This window comes from Solanum tuberosum, unplaced genomic scaffold (genome assembly GCF_000226075.1).
Source record: "Solanum tuberosum cultivar DM 1-3 516 R44 unplaced genomic scaffold, SolTub_3.0 scf00066, whole genome shotgun sequence".
Taxonomy (NCBI): Eukaryota; Viridiplantae; Streptophyta; class Magnoliopsida; order Solanales; family Solanaceae; genus Solanum; species Solanum tuberosum.
Window position 1 is genome coordinate 2,038,630 of NW_006238989.1, and position 19,393 is coordinate 2,058,022.

General features: G+C 37.5%; 1 protein-coding gene across 4 annotated transcripts in view; it reads left to right on the plus strand.

The window, feature by feature from the left end:
• Nucleotides 1-3,218: 3,218 nt before the first annotated feature.
• The window catches only part of LOC102605046 (uncharacterized), a 55,751-nt gene continuing 39,576 nt past the window's right edge, over nt 3,219-19,393 (plus strand). For 2 of the 4 annotated variants that reach the window (XM_006345252.2, XM_015307781.1), the window contains exons 1-2: nt 3,219-3,482; nt 7,991-8,389. In XM_006345252.2, the coding sequence (XP_006345314.1) occupies nt 3,299-3,482; nt 7,991-8,389 (583 nt within the window). In that variant the 5' untranslated portion in view covers nt 3,219-3,298. Of the gene's footprint in view, nt 3,483-7,990; nt 8,390-19,393 lie in introns of those variants that run through there. The other 2 variants (XM_006345251.2, XM_015307780.1) reach the window with 2 other exon arrangements.

Consider the following 19,393-nt stretch of genomic DNA (forward strand, 5'->3'; position numbering starts at 1 on the left):
GAATAATGGAACAAGAGAAAGGAAAGAAGAGAAAAGAAAATAGAAATTAGTAAAAATAAATTAAATTTGGAATATGAAACGAAACAACATTTTATAGAGGAGAGGGGAGAGGGACAAATGAAGGGACAATTGTTCTAAACCTTTTTTTTTTTTTTTTTGAATTTTGACAATTCAAAGTGTGACATATGCTGCCACATATATCCTTTCTGTTGGGGCACATGCAGATAATTCTGTAGTATTTTTTACAACAGAGGTTATATATATTGCCACATATCTCCTTTTTGTGACATATGTTACTACATATCTTCTTTCTGTGACATGTTGCCACATGTATCCTTTCTGTTGGGGCACATGCAGATAATTCTGTGGTGTTTTTACAACATAGGTTATATATGTTGCCACAGACACCACATTTCTTCCTTTCCATCATAATTGACATTTGTATACAAAATAATCATAATAATAATAATCATTAATATTAATATTATCAGCAAAAATGAACACTTCACCAATTGTTTTATACAACTTATAAACAAAAAGGTAATTCACAATGGTATACATAACCATCAATCTAATCACTGGTGGTAACCACAACATTTTCATCGAACTTTGCCTTTTTAGGTCTAGGCCTCTGTGGGTCTTCATTGTTACTAACATAGCCACTCCGAGCCTTTAAAATCCCATAATTCCATAGGAGTGAAGCATATCTCATGTGAAGGGCTTCAAAACTAATTCCATCAGATGATACTTGTAGTCCATCACTCAAAAACTCAGCATATGCAACAACAAAAAGTCCACAATCTCTGTATGGTATATCATAAATTAGAGAATCTAATAACATCACATTTCAATAGTGATAAGACAAAAACATAATGTGATACTTACAGACTATTGCTTGCTTGTTGGGCAATACCAGTAACATGTCTGACTTCGAATGGGTGAGATTTGTTTCTTTCCTTGGTAAGATTCAAGAACTGACCAGTTGGTTTGGTCTTTTTGATAAAAAAAATCCACTGGATTCAAGGTACTTTGGCAACAATGTAGGACAACTTTTGAATCTCGGAGCACAATTTTCTGTTAGTCCTAGATGAGGACATCGAATCATACACCTTTATGCACCGTTCCTTCAATACAACGCTACCAAGACCCAATGAAACTCCCCATTACAATTTACAGGGACATAAACCTCATTTGTGAGGTGCCAAGGCAGTCCACTAGGTATACCAAACCCTTTGATAGTGTCAACGATTTTATTTTCATATCCAGGAACAACACTGGCATTGTCAATGTATGTTTTGAGAAAAAATAATTAGTAGTGGTATATCGATATTTAGAATGACTCTGTTGCTTTGACTTCTTTAGCAAATAGTATAAAATGACATCCACATGCTGCACAGATGCATCAACAAGTGTATTTCTGTATCAATTTATTTGTAGGTATTCATGTCTTAATCAAAAGATAAAAGTGGGCATGAATTTACCTCATTAGTCCAACACTTATTGGGTTGAGACATTACGTAGAACCAGTCCTTCTTCTTTGGAAATGCAACTACAAAATCTACTTGTTTGAACTCAAGATCCGAGCAATTGGCTACGTAGTGATCGTCCTTGTCTCTTATGCAATTGTGCAATCATTATAAATAATTATTTAGTGGACAACAAGAAGAAATACTAATAATAGTTGAACGACTTTACTTTTATGCATGATGCTTGTAAAGACCCTCGTTTATCCATTGCGAGAAGGATGGCATTAGTTCAGTTGGACCCTCACCGTCAATGTTAAAACCTTCAAATAGATATTGTTGCTTCACATCACAACTGATGACTTCGACTTTCTTCTCTTTCTTTTTCTCTTTCTCTTTCTCTTTCTTTTTCACTTTCTCCTTCTCCTTCTTCTTCTCTTGCTCCTTCTCCTTCTCTTTCTCCTCCTCCTCCATCTCCTTCTCCTTGCCTTTTGGGTTTGAGTGTGATACTGGAGCAGTAGTCATTGATTTTTTTTCTTTTACTAATTATAGATAGTGATTGGGAAATAGATTTTTTTCAACCTCTTACACTTCAAAGTCTGTGAAATCTTCTTGGATGTATGTACAACAATATTATAAGTCATTTCCTTAAAAAAATCAGTGAGTTCTTTAACACGACTAATAAAATAATCATGTTGCTGCTCGCATAGGCAAACTAGACAAAAAGAGCATTTGATGTTACAAGAGGAAACAACTCCAATAAAAGATTGTGATGTTGTCATGGATGAAGCTTCTTGTATCATTTCATCTACAAGGTAAATAAAAAAAGGTGTCCATCAAGCTCCTCTAATGCTTTTTACGCGATGCATGCTATCCATGTTGTTATCACCATATATGTACCTTTTGTTGCCACAGATGAATCTTCATGTGCCACAGATTAATCTTCTGTTACTACAGATGACCATTTTGTTGCCCTAACACATAGGTGATATGTTCCAACATATGACAACTCTGTTGGAATATATACCAACATATCACTAAAATGTAGCAACATACGACACATCTTTCAACAAATGAAATATATGTTGACAATTGAACAAGACTATATTTCTAAAATCATATGAACAAAATGTCACAAAAAGAACAACAAAAGTAACAAAAAATAAATTTTCACTGAATGTTAACAATATATATACATTTCCTCAAAATTAGGGCTTTTTGGGTTTGTTGATTTTCTTTCAAAAATAATAAATAATAGGTACCATTATTCAATTTTCACATCTATAGAACGATTTATTGTTCATTAACCCAAGAGAAAAACTTAGTATAGTTCGAAAATTGTAAAACATTTCAAAAAAATGACTTACCCATTTTAAGTCGAACACAATCTTCAGTTCAGAAAGAGGAGAGAGTCACGACCGGTGATGAGGAGGAAGATAAGATAATGGGGGAGAATATTTTTTTTGATAGTCGGATTTTCAAATTTTCTAAGGAAGAAGAAGAAGAGAAGACAGAATGTTGGAGAAGAAGAAGAAAAGAGAGAATGTTGGGAGAAGAAGAAGAGAAGATTCTATTTTCTTTTACTTTTTTTAAAATGGTTTGGATAGAATTGTAAAAGTTGAAAAACAAAGTATTTTTTTGTATTTTACAAAAGATTAGAAAATTTTGAAAATGTTAATTTGATCCAGAATTTACTTAATTACATTTTATATGGATTTGACACTATCTTGATCATAGGTCACCAAAACCCAAAGCAAGACTTGACACCTTTATTTAATTATCTCAGGTAAGTAAAAATGAGGTGGTTGGAAACCTGAGATATTTCTCGTCGGAAAATGAGGACGAATATTAGAATCCTGCTTCTACTGCTAATATTGGCGTCGGCGGCGTTTCTTCTTGCCGATGGTGCTGAAGTCGGCAGCAGCAACTCGTTAGTCCAATGGCAGATCCTCTCGAAGCTCAACCACTCTTCCCAGATTCGCCTCCATCCCCATCTTCTTCTTTTGGTTACTGTCCCTTGTAATCCTACTTCTCTTTTAATCTTCTTTACATTGAAATTAGTTTTTACTTTACTTATGTTCGCCTCCATTGAACTGTTCTGAAAATTGAGGGTTTTTCTACAAGACAGACCCACCTCTATTTTGAATCATATCAAAATTGATATCATTTATGCTTAGATGTTTGTATAGTTGTTATGGTTAAAACAGGCGCTGACACAAAGGTTCTTTAGAAGTGATTTAGCGTCCATTCGCTTAAGATATTTTGTTAAATGTACTTTGTGAACATAGAGTGCTGCAATGTTAAATGTTCTTTGTGTTACTAATGAACTAGTGGACCACATGGATAGTAAGCAAATTGAAGCTTTATTCTTATAAATACTATACTCAAGTGAGCTTTTAAAGTAGTGATAGATAGATTTGTCATATTTTTTTTTGAAAAAAAGAGTAGGTTTGTGAGTTGATTCCTCAAAGCTTTGGTTCAGTAATAAGGATGCGTCATGCCATGTGTTGGTAGGGCGTATGTCATGAGTTCGAAAGAAAAGAAATTTGTGGAACGGGAACCCTACACCAATCCTAATGGTGGATTATGTGGAAGAGAAGAAGTCAGAGATACTTTGAAGCCAATAAGGAAAATCTTCGAAAGAAGCTTAATGCAACATTCGTAGCATGAATTCCAAAGAAGAAAGGTGCCAAGGAATTGGGAGATTTTAGGCTTATCAATCTGATAGGCAGTGTTTACAAGCTATTTGCAAAAGCACTAACCGAAAGATTAGAAGGGGTAGCATCAAAGCTTGTGGATTCTCAACAAATGACTTTCATTTAAGGACGAAAGGTCCTGGATGTTGTCTTGGTGGCCGCCAATGAAGCAGTTGACTCTAGGATCACACTAAATAAACCTAGATTCCTTTGCAAACTGGATATTGAAAAAGCATATGATCATTTTAGTTGTATTTTTCCTGGTTTATATGATGGAAAGGATGAGTTTTGGATCCAAATGGATCAAATAGGTTGAACCTTGTATCTCAATTGTGAGTTTCTCTGTTCTCATCACGTGGAGCTCCTAGAGATCTTAGGTAAGGTCTTGTCTCCCTTTCTATTTATTTTGGCAATGGAGAGTCTTAAGAATTCGATTAAGACTACAAGCTCCTATGGTTGGATAAAAGGATTTGAGATGAACGGGAATAACAATAGCAAGTTAGGAGTCACTCATCTACAACATGTTGATAATATGCTAATCTTTTGTGATGCTAATAGAAAGCAACTAGAGTACTTGAGAGTAATTTTAGTGTTATTTGAAGGAATATCTGCGCTTCACATTAACTAGAGGAAGAGTTGCATTTATCTTATCAATGAAGTGCCTGATATTGCCCAACTGGCCATAATCCTAGGTGGTGATGTTGACTCTTTACCTACTATCTACTTGGGAATACCATTGGGAGCTAAGTCAAAATCGAAGGTGATTTGGAACAATGTTATAGAAAAATGTGAAAGTAAGCTGACTAGATGGAAGTCACAATACCTATTTGTGGGAGGTAGGTTCACTCTTATCAATTTTGTGTTAGATGCACTTCCACATTTTTGTGGCATCGATAGACTTGATAAAATCAGAAGGACATTTCTATGGCTAGGAAATAAGGAAAAGAGAGGCTTTCACCTGCTTAAGTGGAAAGTTGTTATCATTGGCAAAAATCCGAGAGGATTGAGTATTAGAATTCTGAAAATTCAGAACAAAATTCTTAAAATGAAGTGACTATGAGATTCAGAACTATGGGGAAGAGTCATTGAAGCAAAGTATGGGGAGGAAGATATGGATGACCAAAGATGTAAATACACCTCATGGAGTTAGTCTGTGGAGAATGGAGATCCATAAGGGCTCTATATCCTGAATTGAAGAACAATACATCTGTTAGAGTATAATTCTGGAAGGACATCTGGCTTGGGAATGGTAGCTTACAGGAGAGCTCCGTCCTATTTTTTTCACTAGTAGAAGAATATTGCAGAACTTAGTCCAGACCAAGGATGGGATCTTCTTACCTTAAGAAAATTGCTAAACGAATGGAAGATTCAGAAGATGACAAAATTTTACAAGGCACTAGAACTCTTCAGTGGCCTACTGGAGGGGTCTGATAAATTATGGCGGCTGGGACACAACAGGGGCTCATTTAAGGTGGCATTGCATATAGCTTAATGAATCAGACCATCCATCAGGTGACAAACTAGCCATGGAAACACATTTGGAAGACTAAATCCCACACAAAGTTTCTTGTTTTGTTTGGCTGCTGGCCAGAGAGTCTTTTCAGAATTTGGCAAAAAGAAAGATCTCTTTATGCTCCCGATGCTATCTATGTGGTGAGAAAGCAGAGATAATTAATCATCTATTCTTACATTGCAAAAACATTACATAATAACTTGGGAGAATGTTCATCGACCTTAGAGGGATATTTTGGACAATGCCCGAAAGGATTATTGATGTTCTAAACAGCTAGGAGGAATTAGGTTCTCAGGCAATATATAGGGATAGATGGAGAACTGTCCTAGTAAGTATTTGGTGGACAATTAGAAGGAAATAAATTCCCGATGCTTTGAGGATGTTGGCAACTCCTTTAATGATCAAGCTGAATTATCTTTTGAATTTTTATTTTTTGGTGTAAACAAACCTACTCAAAAGATTCAGTTGATATTATAGATGTTCTGAGTCGTATTTAGGATGGAGGTCACTCAACTCTGCACAACTTCAGCCACACACACAATCGTCAAGGGACTGGCATGTGCCAGGCACGCTCCTCCCCTTTGTAATTGCCACCAGGCAGATTTTTTTTGTTGGCAGAAATTTGGCTACGGCATTATTCAGTTGTAAGCCTTCTAAATTTCGAAATTCCACTTGTATATATCAGAGAGATAATAAAAAGGTTGGGATTCATCCTGTAAACTTTGTGTTCTTGCTGTTCGCTCTTGCCTTTGAATTTTTCCAAGTTCCTAGAAGATTGTGTGTGTGGCTGAAGTTGTGCAGAGTTGCCCGACTGCCCTGCAGTGGTGAAAACAAAAAAAAGCACCCATGTTACAACTTAGCTTTGAATACCCTGAAGTGCATTTGTAAATAACTAAATATGGTATCAATACAACCTATGTACTGGTTTATCTATTATACACCTTAGTTGCGCGGACTCTTCACTTTTGATGCCGCACCCGTCTCAGATTCTTCAAAAATACACTACTTTTGGCGAATCCGACACGCACCCTTTGGCATTTTTGAAGAGTCCGAGCAACATAGTTATACACACAAGTTACCAATTTTAAAAAAATAAAATAAAGTATTTGTACGTCAAAACATAGATATTTAGCTCTCATAGCCTTTTGGTTTAAGAAGTAGAATGTACAGCAAGTAGATAGGATGGTTAATTTCCATAGTACTTTTCACGTGTAGCTAGTGTACTAAGATGCATATTACTGGGGTTGTACTACTCATCTATTGCACGGTCTAGATGCTATTCTTTAATAAAAAATTTATTCGAAAAGGATTGTGCAGAATGCTATTCAGCTTTACTGCTGGACATTATAAGGGACTTTGTCTACTCAAGCTTTATGCTTTTGGTTCAGTAAAGATAAGAAGTTTTGAGAGGTGTGCAGGGTGGCTACTTTGCGATGAAATTGAGTATAGTGCTAGAAATCAGGTTGTCATTGTTCCTTATTTTTAATTTCTTTAATGGACTACTGGTTGTCACTTGGGTCCAGCTATAGGTGCAAATATCTTATATGCTTTCATCCTGTACAACAATAACAACATACCCAGTGTTATCTCACAAATAGGGTCTGGGGAGGGTAGTGTGTATGCATACCTTACCCCTGCCTTTGGAGGTAGAGAGTTTGTTTGCGATAGACCCTCAGCTTAAGATATGCTTTCATCCTCTATTTCCTAAAAAGTGAAACTTAATCTCAAGTTGTCAGACAAAAGGACCTGAGGAGCTACAAACCATTTGAATCATCTATCAGAATCAAATGTGGGCTAGAGTATACCTAAAATGTGAAACTTAAGCTCAAGTTGTCACAGAAAAGGACCTTAAGAGCTACAAACCATTTGAATCATCTATCAGTATCAAATGTGGGCCGGAGTATAACATGATAGCCTGCCGAATCCTTAATATCCTTTTTAGGTTTAATCTGTCATCACTAGACAATTTAAGGTTCTAAAGGGGGGCACCCGATTTGTCATTAGCTACGTACAACTTTATTACCTTGGTTCTGTTGGTTGTCACCGCTCTGCTACTATTTGTTTTGAGTTGATTTAAAATTAGTGATTGCTTCCGTGTTAGACTATTTTTGTTACTATTGTACAATTTTCCTTTTTCTATTTTTTTTTTAGTTTAATGCGTTGCTCCTCTATCCCATCCTTTAGCTCTAATAATACAGAAAACTGATTAGGGTTTATTTTGTTGGAGACATGGTAATTGGGACACGTGGGTGCAACCATATTCCATTAGATTCTTATGCACTTCTATATATTGCCTGATGAGTTTGCTTATTGATTAGGGTCGGGTGAGTCTCGGTCCCTTATGAAGGAGTTGGCTGGCGTAGTTTCTCATGATCAAGGAAGATTTGCTTCACTGAAGCTGATGGTTTTATATAGAAGCAGTGAGAGAATGCTGGCAGATGCAGTTGGAGCTGATGAGGGAATAACAATATTTTATTATCATCACTCACACTCCTACAAGTATATGGGAAGACTTCGTGTGCAGAACATATTGTCATCTGTCCATTATGTTATGTCTCTGTTGCCAGAACAGCTTCCCTTCAAAATTCTAAAAACACCTGAAGACTTGAAAAGTTTCCTTGGTTCAACCGACAAGGCTTTGATTCTTTCTGAATTTTGTGGATGGACCCAGAAATTGCTTGCAAAAGGTGGCAATAACAGCAGCGAATGTGATTTTGGTAACTTATGAACTTCAGTTCAGGTTTTTGTTGCTTTATTTCCAGTAAATGAAAGGTGAATAATGTTTTAATATTTAAAAATAGAAGAAGAAAAAACACAAAAGTGAAATTTCCTCATCGAAGATAAGTAGTAGAGTCATAGTTTGAAATGATTTTATTGTCCTTTCTAATAATTTCAAAGTTCTTACTTGACTTAACAATGTGTAGCATTTAGCAAACCGTGTTCTCTGAAATTTCAACTGAACGATTGGTTCTGTCCATATTTGAGCATCCACAGAAAACTGTTCTACAATGACATAGTATGATTAACAGGTCCTAGTTATACTTTAATAAAGGTGGGAGTGTCATTGACATCCTAATGTAAAAGATTCTTCTGTCATCATTATTAATAAATTGTTATAGTTTAAAAGTCTAGTAGTCATTACATATTTACATCTCAATGGGAGCTTAATTGGTTAGGGGAGCAATAAAGTAACATTCTCAAGTGTACGCATTTCTATGTCTAAGCATTTAGGTTCTGAAAGGACATGTGTCCTTGCTGGTGTTCTAAATTTGGGAAATATTTTGATTTCCTGCAATGTTGTGATTGAAGTTGCTATCCTATTGCATCCTCTATATCTACCACCTACTTATGAACATGCTAAAATCTCCTGCATCTAGAACTATTGGATGGGGGCCACTAGAAGGGCTCAACTTCTTATAGCTTTTTGTATGGTAAGTCTTTTTTTTTTTTGAAAATGGTAATGTTGTATTCTTCAGCATTAAGGATATGCTGGTGACCTGCAAACAGAGGGGAACAAAAGAAGAGGAAGAAAAAAAAATACTTACAAGGATCCTAATAATTCTACACTCTGTTCTGTTTCCTCTAAACCTTCCTCTTTGCACCAAAAATAAAAGGATGCAATTCAATCCCATCTAACCTTCCGAATGGAATTGGACCTATCTTCAAAGTTTCTACTATTTCCTTCTTTCCATACAGTCCACCAAATGCAATGTGGAATTATCCTCCACCATGCCTTTTGGCTCTTGCTCTCCCCTTTTCTTATCCAACAACTCAACAAGTCTGCAGTATGCTCGGGCATGGTCCAGTTTGTCTTTGTGAGACTAAGGAAGATGGCCCAAATTTGTGTTGTAAAGTTGCAATGCAAGAATAGATGCTGGTTGGTCTCTGCTGTGTTCACGCATAGTGAACACCAAGATACTATAATCTTTCCTTTTATCCTCAGCACTTCATGTGTCAGGCAAGCCCTTCTAGCAACCCAACTATGTAAAGCATTTTATCTTAGTTGGTGCTAAGGTTCTCCATACCTTTCTCCACAAACTCTGCTTAGAGTTGCGTTGCTGGGGACTTTCCATTTGTATGCCCTGTTAACCATGAAAACCCCATCTTTACTATGTTTCCATCTCAAAGAATCAAGAGCATTGGTGATGCCAGAGAATTTTTCTAATAGCTTTAGCAATTTGGCCACTCTCTCCACTTCCCAGTCATTCAAAAACCTTCTGAAGATCAGATCCCACCCCACCCTTGTGCTGTCCAACATTCATTGATATTTGCATCTGGATTACTACATAGTAAGAAGAGATCTGGAAAGGATTCTTTTAGAGGAATCTATTCGTTCCACGCATCTATCCAAAACTTAGTTTTCCTGCCATCTCCCACTTCAATGTACGTATTAACTTCAAGTTTTTGCCATAAGTTTCTGATAGTTCTCCGGACCCCCACCCTATAGGCATCAACACTAACATTACTGCACCAAGGATTGTACTCACCATACTTGGATCTGATGACATCCTTCCATAAGGCTTGCTCCTGTCCATTATACATCCATAACCACTTCATCAAAAGACTATTGTTTTGTTTCCTTAAATCTTTATTACCCATACCCCTTTGTCTCTGCTTTTCAAGGTTATCTCCCATTTGACTAGGTTATAACCTTCAATTTCTTTGCATTCATGCCAAAGGAAGTCCCTCCTTAGTTTGTCCAGCTTCTTCAAAACTTTGGGGGCTAATGGAAATAGTGACATTGCATAAGTAGGAAGGGAGTCTAGCACTGAATTGATGAGAGTGTGTCCGCCTCCCATAGACAAATATTGAGCCTTTCATCTTGCTAATCTCCTTTCTATTTTCTCCACAATGCCATCCCAAATTTGTATACTCTTGTGTTCATTGCCCCCTACACGAGGTAGTGGCAAGGTCTGCGTACTACTTACCCTCCCCAGACCCCACCTAGTGGGATTTCACTGGGTTGTTGTTGTTGTTGTTTGTTGTGTTCATTGCCCAAAGGCATACCTAAGTAAACTGTTGGCATATTCTCCACTTTGCACCCCAAAATATTTGCCAAATTCAAAATGTTGGCCACATCCTTGATTGGAAATAAATTACTTTTCCCCCAAGTCACTTTCAGACCCGAGGAAGCTTAAAAAAACAGTAAGATTGTAGAATCTTATTTGGTCCTCTTGAGGTTCACAAAAAATGATAGTGTCATCTGCATAAAGCAAGTGACAAATTTCTTTAACTTGTCCGTTGCTACCATGTATCTGAAAACCTTTGATCCATCTGTTTTGTATAGCTATTCTCATCAAACTATCAAAACCTTCCATTGGCAAGATAAATAGAACGAGGGTTAAGGGGTCACCTTGTCTAAGTCCCCTTTCTAAAGGGAAGAAGCCCACTGGTTCACCATTCACCAGAACAGGAAAACGGACAGTGCTGATGCAAAAATGAATCCAACCCAACCACTTTTCTCCAAAGCCCATTTGTCTAAGGGTGTTCAGCAGGAACTTCCAATTTACATGATCATATGCCTTTTCAATGTCCAATTTGCACATTACACGAGGCTCAACACCTTTCAATCTTGAACCCACACATTCACTAGCTATAAGTGCAGCATCCATTATTTGTCTCCCGCCATATTTTCAAAGCGAACACCACAACAGCCAACTCTAGATCAATGCTTGTTGACCAACTTATCCACCACCTTTTTCAGTCTCTCAGCTAGTATCTTTGCTAACACTTTGTATATGCCTGTGATTAGACTTATAGGTCTGAAGTCCTTCAATTCAGAAGCACCTACTTTCTTGGGGATGAGAGCCACAAATGTTGCATTGAAACTCCTCTCAGTCCTCTGATTATTATAGAACTTGTGTATCATACCTTTGATGTCTTCTTTCATTACTTCCCAGCATATAAGATAAAAGGACATGGGAAAACCATAGAGCTAGGAGCTTTCTCCATCGCACAAAGTTTAATGCATTATAAAATCTCCTCCTCCTCAATTTGTTTTTGTAACTTCCTTTTCATCCTCATTAAAACAAGTAATCCCCTACAATTGTAATTCTGGCCTCCAAACTTCTGTCTCCTGGTACAAATTTTCGTAGAAACTCTTGATGGCCTCCTTGATATCAGTAGGATCAGTGACATTGCTTCCCTCCACCTTTAAAGATTCTATGGTGTTGTATCTTTTGCGAGATGTAGCTATTTTATTGAAAAACTTTGTGTTCTTATCCCCCTGCTTCAACCATTGTATTCTGGATCTTTGTCTCCACCTTATCTCTTCATTTTTGGCAACTTCTTCAAAAGACATTGCCAAATTTTTTTTTTGCATTAATTCATCATCGGTAAGTGCTCTTTGCTCCTTGCTCTTGAAGGATCTCCCATTTGGCCAAATTGTCAAGGATTGCTTCCTTTTGTTGTTTCCAGTTGCTCCTACTATTCTTGCTCCATTCCTTCAATTTCCTAGGATAGTAAGTCTTTGTGAGCCTTGAAGTGAAAAGATGTCTTTGTCTGGGGTGGTACAACACTTTGCAGAATCTATTGTTTCTAGAATATTGTAGATGTTTGTATGTGATTGTTTGTATCATTCTTGCTTAGTAACTAGAAATTTCTTCTGTGAAATGCAAATAATATACGATTAAGCGGGGATTGAACAATTGTGTGGATAAACATTTACTAATATGGTTATTTCTCTTTGCGATTTTTCTTTCTTCTATTTAGCTCTTGAAGGATACCTTGGAAAGTTCTAAATAGACTGTTAAGGTTTCAAGTTTTGCATCGAGTTGTTGGACGATTAACTGGAAAATCAGGCCCAACACTTAGGTCTAATCGTCTAAGCCCTTGTTCTTGTTCCTTGACCTGCCTATGAATGCTGAATTTTGCAATTCATTCAGGGAATTGCAGGCCTTTTTTTTTTTTTAAAAAAAAAAGTCTCCATTAATCATTGATGTGCAAAAAGTTACAATTTGAGCTTGACATGCCAAACTTTTTACATGATCATTGAGATGAGACTAACACTTTGTTCCTACGGAAAAAAAGGTAATAATGGGTTTAGATCAAAGAGGATCATATATGATGTTGGCAAGTTTTACCGATTTACTCTTAAATGTTGGTAAGCTCCATTTGTCCGTATGGACCAGACCCCTTATGTTACTGGGAAATTCACAGAAGAGATTGAAGGTCTTCACTCCTACAACTTTATGACTTAGCGTTGCTAGACTGTCCGCCAGTCTATTAGCTTCTCTGAAACAATGGTTCATATTGTAGTCATGATCTTCAATCATCTTTTGGATCTCTTTTATTTGGTTGTAGATATTCCAAGGAGGTTTCTACTCTTTTCTGGAACACTTGGCTAGTAGCAGGGAATCAGTTTCACCCATAGCCATATCAAAACCTTTGCCATCACACCATTTCAGTCCAAAAATCATAGCCTCAGCTTCTGCAATGTTGCTAGTTCTAGCCCCTAGGGATATAGTGTAAGCAAAAATGAAGTTCCCTTCTTGATCTCTGATGATTCCCCCTCCTCCACATTGCCCTTCTACGCAGCTACCATCGCTATTGAGTTTGACTCTAAAAGGAGGAGGTTTGATCCATGCTACTGGAATACTTGTATTGTATTGGACAGCCGCATCACAAGCTTGACAAATACAGCTCCAGTTGTCTCTAATCCGGACTCTGTTAAGTTGTTTCTTGATAACCTGCACAATAAATTTGTGATATTAGTACTAGTTCTATAGAGTGAGGGCTTAGTCCCTTCAAATTTGTTGCTACATCTCGACTTCCATAGCTCCCAACAAATAATAGGAAGTAGGTTCTTGGAAATGAAGTTGGTGATAGGGCTGTTGGATTTGTGGTTCCACCAACTTAGTAGGATCATGTTGAGGTTGTCACTTCTAAATCCAATGCCCAAGGGCCCTGCAAACTTTCTCCAAATCTTCTTAGCTAGGTCACCTTGACAGAACAAATGTTTGATATCTTCATGCTCAGATCTTGTGGTAGAAAGGCTGTAACAGTAACATTGTGGGTTGAGAGTAATCCCAAATATCTTTCCAAATGTGGGAGTTCCCTTTGTTCCAGCTTGTAGTAATAGGGTGTACTCTATCACAATATTTAGCTAACATGAATGAGCTCCATAAAGAATTAGTCGTTCTCATGGTCCATTGTTTTGCTCTGAACACTTTTCAAGTATCAGTTAGGCTTTTGAAGTTGGCACCTCCTTCGCTGTGTAGGGGTAGCAAAGGCTCTTCCATGCTGCCCAGTGATTTTTATTACCATTATCTTGACCTGACCAAAATAATCTAGCCACCAATTTCTCAATGAGCTCCAAAGTGCCCTTTGGAGGATTAATAGCAGCAAGCAAATGAATTGGAAGAGCAAGCAAAACATGTCTAATGAGGATAGCCCTTGGTATGCCAACCTCTAATCCTTCCTACCACTTTGTTCACTATATCAGAATATAACTCTATTTTCTTCCTACCAGTGGTCAAAGGACACCCCAAATACTTGATGGGGAATTGTTGATATCTCATTCCCGTCATCTTGTTGATTGTGACTAATTTGGTCTTGGTACTCATCGAAAAACAACTCTTGTTTTAATTGATGAGTTGTCCTGAGATCTTTTCGTAAGTAGCCAAAGTATTCAGGACCATTCTCATGGATCTCTTGTTCCCATTGCAGAAGAGTATGTTATCATCTGCAAAAGAAACTTTATGACAATTAGCTTCATATAGAAACTATTATAACCAACGGTATTATGAGGATTGTTCATCATTAGAGATAAAATTTCAGCACTAAGAATAAAGAGAGAGGGGGAAAGAGGATCTCCCTGGCTAAGACCCTTTTCAGATTGAAAAAACCCATGTCTTCTTCCATTAACAAGTACAGAGTACCAGTTATGGGAAATACACTGGTCATTAAAGCCTAATTTCTTTAGAATCTTCCCTAGAAAACTCCAAGAAACACTGTCATAAGCTTCAGTCATATCAAGTTTTATGACTACATTGCCTCCCTTGCTGGGTTTGTTGATATCATTAATGATCTCCTGAGCTAGAAGAATATTTTCAGAGATGAACCCTCCCCTTTATGAAACCACTTTGGTTTTTGGAGATGATTTTAGGAAGGATACTGGAAATTTGGAGTTAAGGATTTTGGAGATGATTTTAGAAGAAACATTGTAGTGGCTAATGGGTCTAAGGTCTGAAAAGCTTTGAGGGTGGTCTATTTTGGGCATCATGACAATGCAGTGAGTGTAAATTTTGGTGAAAATAGCTCCTCTAAAAAAGGTTTTAACTGCATTATGAACATCATTGGAGATAATATTCCAACATTTATGGTAGAACATACCACTTAGCCTATCTAGCCCTGGTGAGCTATTGGTATCAGTTGAAAAAACTGTGTCAGTAACTTCTTGTAATGAAAGAATGGCATTGATCATATTGTTATCATCATCAGAGATACAACTCTCTATACAACTAAGAGCACTGTAGTCATTGGTGCTAGGTTCATGAGTAAACAAGTTCTGATAGAAGTGTACGACCCCTTCAGCAATAGCTTCATTTCATTCCAACCAATTATTATTCTCGTCTTGGATCCTTCTAATAGTCAATCTCCTTCTTTTGTCTTTGATAGTGGCATGGAAATAAGCAGTGCTGGCCTCCCCCTCATTGAACCACTTACTGTAGCTTTCTGGCTCAAGATAGAATCTTGAATTTTGAGATTTCCTATGAATTCAGCTTTTCATTTGGAGAATTCACACCCTACTCTCAGGAGTATTATTAGGGAGGCAAGTACCCTCCAGGTCCCTGATCAAGGTCTCCAATCTTTAAGGCTCTTCATAAATATCTCTAAAAGTGTTTCTGGACTGAGAACTAAGAGTTTTGGTAGTGTTTTTGATCTTTTGTTGGAGAATGTACAAAGGGTTACCGTGTATATGGACATCCCAACTATTATGAACAGTATGTAAGAAGTTTGGATGTTCAGTCCAGAAATTAAGGAACTCGGAAGTATTGGTGCCTTCAATGTTTTCTTGGAGAAGATTTAATGGGAATTGCAGACCTGGGAACTTATTTGAGAAAGTTCCGTGTCTCCGTAACTTGATAAAATCCATCTTGTTTACTAATAACATCAACCCTTTTAAATAGAGGTTTACGGTGGCAAGAGTCCATAGAAATAGCGTAAGTCCTATAAAACTGAAATAATAAGAATCCTAATCCTCTTAGGGAAGTTCTATTTGACTAACAAAATAATTTAGAAAATATTAATTATCATCTAACCTATTAATTCCTGTAATATTGTTTCCTGACAAACACATCAATAATATTGCTCCCTTCCTGGAGAAAAAGCTTGTCCTCAAGCTTGAAGTCTGGAAAACCAGATTTGAAATGATGCGCTGTCTCCCAACTAGAGTCCTCAGCAGATAGGACATACTGCTGAAACAGAATTTCCCATTACCATGATTAAGACGAGATCGAAGCACAAAGCAAGGGGTGGGAACAACACGTCCTTCTTGAACTGGTAGAAGAGTAGTAGGAGTTGCAGGTAGCTCACCACTTGAATGGATTAGGAAGTGACTCATGAAACACATCATGAAGCTTCTTGCAACCTGCAGGTAGGCCAAGCTGATAAGCAACAGATTCGATGCGCTTCAAGACCGCAAAAGGACCATAATATTTTGGTGCAAGCTTATGATATACACGACTAGCTAGAATTTTTTTGGCGATATGGTTGTACACGTCACCAGACAAAATCCTGGAGAAAATTCCACATCGCGATGTCCCTTATCATAAATTGTTTTTATCTTGTGTTGTGCCCGTTGGAGTTCACCTCGAATGTGGATGAACTAACCATGTAGGATTGCAACTGGGGAGGCTCATGGCCATAAACAACTTGAAATGGGGATGTGTGAAGTGCTGAATGGCACGAAGTGTTGTAGCAAAATTTTGCCCAGGAATCCAGTCTATCCATTTCGTATGACAATCACCCACCAAGCATCGCTGATACATCTCGATCGTGCGATTAACAGCCTCAGTTTGACCATCCGATTGTGGATGATAAGCCGATGAAAAAGTGTAATTTAGTCCCACATAAAGAAACAATTATTTCCAGTGCATACTAGTGAAGAGGGCATCTCGATCACTGGCAATTGATTCTTGTATACCATGCAAACGAACAATATTCTCAAAGAAAACCCTTGCTCCCGAAGATGCATCATACGGATGAGCCTAGAGAAATAAAATATGCATGTTTAGAGAACCTGTCCACCTCCACAAATGACATTGTTTTACCTCATGATTTTGGTAGGCCATCTATATAATCCCCTGACATATCCGACCAGATTTGATTGGCAGTTGTAAAGGTTGTAACAGTTTTGCTGGACTCAAATTAACAGCCTTGTTATGTTGGCAAACTGAACAGACAACAACGTAATCCTTGATAGTTGTCTTCATTGCTGCTCAATAGAAATCCTTGCGAATACACAACATAGTCTTCTGAACACCTTCACGTGTGCTTCCATGAATCTCAGAGAAGACAAAAGTTACCAATGGTGAGTTTGGCAAGAGATTATCATGACCCGATCCTTCGAGTCATGATGACACCTACTATAACTCACTAGTAGGTAAGTCAACTCGTAACCCAGAACATTAAGTAATGGATATAAGGGTAGAAACGAGGCGGAAGTAGTAATTTAATAACAGAAATAGAACAATTGAAGGAAACAAACCAAAAGATATATGCAATAGATCCCTCCCAAAACCTGAAAGTCACTAGTATGGAGTTGTCTACAACAAAAGAGTACAAGTCCCAAAAGTGGACTCAAAATAAAAAGCTCATCTCAAAAAGCAGAAGACTAGCTATCAAAGTATAGATAGAGACATGACTTAACGCCAAGTGCTCACCCTCACCTCTAATCCAAAGCTGTAGCAGGCTCAAACGATCAACACTCATAGCTGGTGCTCGGACCTGCATCACGAATCAAATGTAGAGTGTAGCATGAGTACCAAAGCAACATGTACTTAGTAGGCATCATAGGCCGACTAGACGTGAAAAGTAAATGCAATATGAAATGATAGAATCTAGACACAATAGAGGTCAAAGCAAAATTTAAAGAAATGCGCACGAGTGTACTAATATAGAAAAGAACCAAGTACAACTAAACTCAATCTAACTGGACCCCATAAGCCCAAAAGGTACACTCGTACGCAAGTTTAAGTATAAACCCGAACAGACCCCCTTAAGGCCGACAGGTACACAAAATAACTAAGGACCCGTTTAGCCATGCGATATGGTATTATGATATGGTATTATGATATGGAATCATGAGGTGAAATTGAAGGTACCATGTTAAATTAGGTCTTAGACCTAACTCACACCCCAAAAGCTAGCTCAAAGGGAGGAGGATTGCCCAAGCCTTATAAGGAGTCCACCCATCTCATTAACCACCGATGTGGGACTTTTGTCATTCTTTAACACCCCACTCACGCCCAGTGCTTAGCATTTGGTGCGTGGGCAATTTTGATTTTTGGGGGTCCCAACATCGTGTGAGACGGGCCCTGCTCTGATACCATGTTAAATTAGGTCTTGGGCCTAACTCACACCCTAGAAGCTAGCTCAAAGGGAAGATGATTGCTCTGATACCACTTTAAATTAGGTCTTAGGCCTAACTTACACCCCAAAAGCTAGCTCAAAGGAAGGAGGATTGCCCAAGCCTTATAAGGAGTCCACCCATCTCATTAACCACCGATGTGGGATTTTTGTCATTCTTTAACACCCCACCTCACGCCCAGTGCTTAGCATCTGGTGCGTGGGCAATTTTGATTTTGGGGGCCCCACCATCGGGTGAGACGGGCCCTGCTCTGATACCATGTTAAATTAGGTCTTAGGCCTAACTCACACCCCAAAAGCTAGCTCAAAGGGAAGATGATTGCTTTGATACCATGTTAAATTAGGTCTTAGGCCTAACTCACACCCCAAAAGCTAGCTCAAAGGAAGGAGGATCGCCCAAGCCTTATAAGGAGTCCACCCATCTCATTAACCACCGATGTGGGACTTTTGTCATTCTTTTAACATGTGAGAAATATAGGAAAAGAATATTATTGACTTGTTGTTTTTGTCTACATTATTACATTGAGACCCTATTTATAGATACTACAATACAATCCTTTACCAAGTAGGATACTATTTACTATTCCTATTTCTATTCCTATTCAATTCTAAATAAGATTGTATAAACCTGTTCCTATTCTACTAAGATTGTATAAACCTATTCCTATTCTAACAGTTTGGACATGCGATATGAAATTTTTTTGTTGTATATTTTCTCATAAACATAAAAATCACATAAGTTGTAAAACTATTAAAATAGCCCCAATTGTTTATTCAATCTTATTAAATAAACAAAAAATTATAAAATCGCATAATAAATTATTACGAAGTTATTTGTTCTCCACTTAAGTAATTGTTTCATCTAACTTTAATATAATAAAAAAAATTGAACATAAATTGTAGTGTACTAGTTTTTAATATAATCCTCCCACATAGTACGGATAATTTTCTCACGTTGAACTTGCATTTCTCGATCATGTGACCGAGAAGACGAACCAACATTGTTACTTTGAGCCATTTGTTGGTCAATATCCTCCGCAACTATATCTTCATGTTCATAGACCATAAATATTTCATCACTACTTTGGTATTCTCGCAAATAATTATGTAACACTACACAAGCTATGACA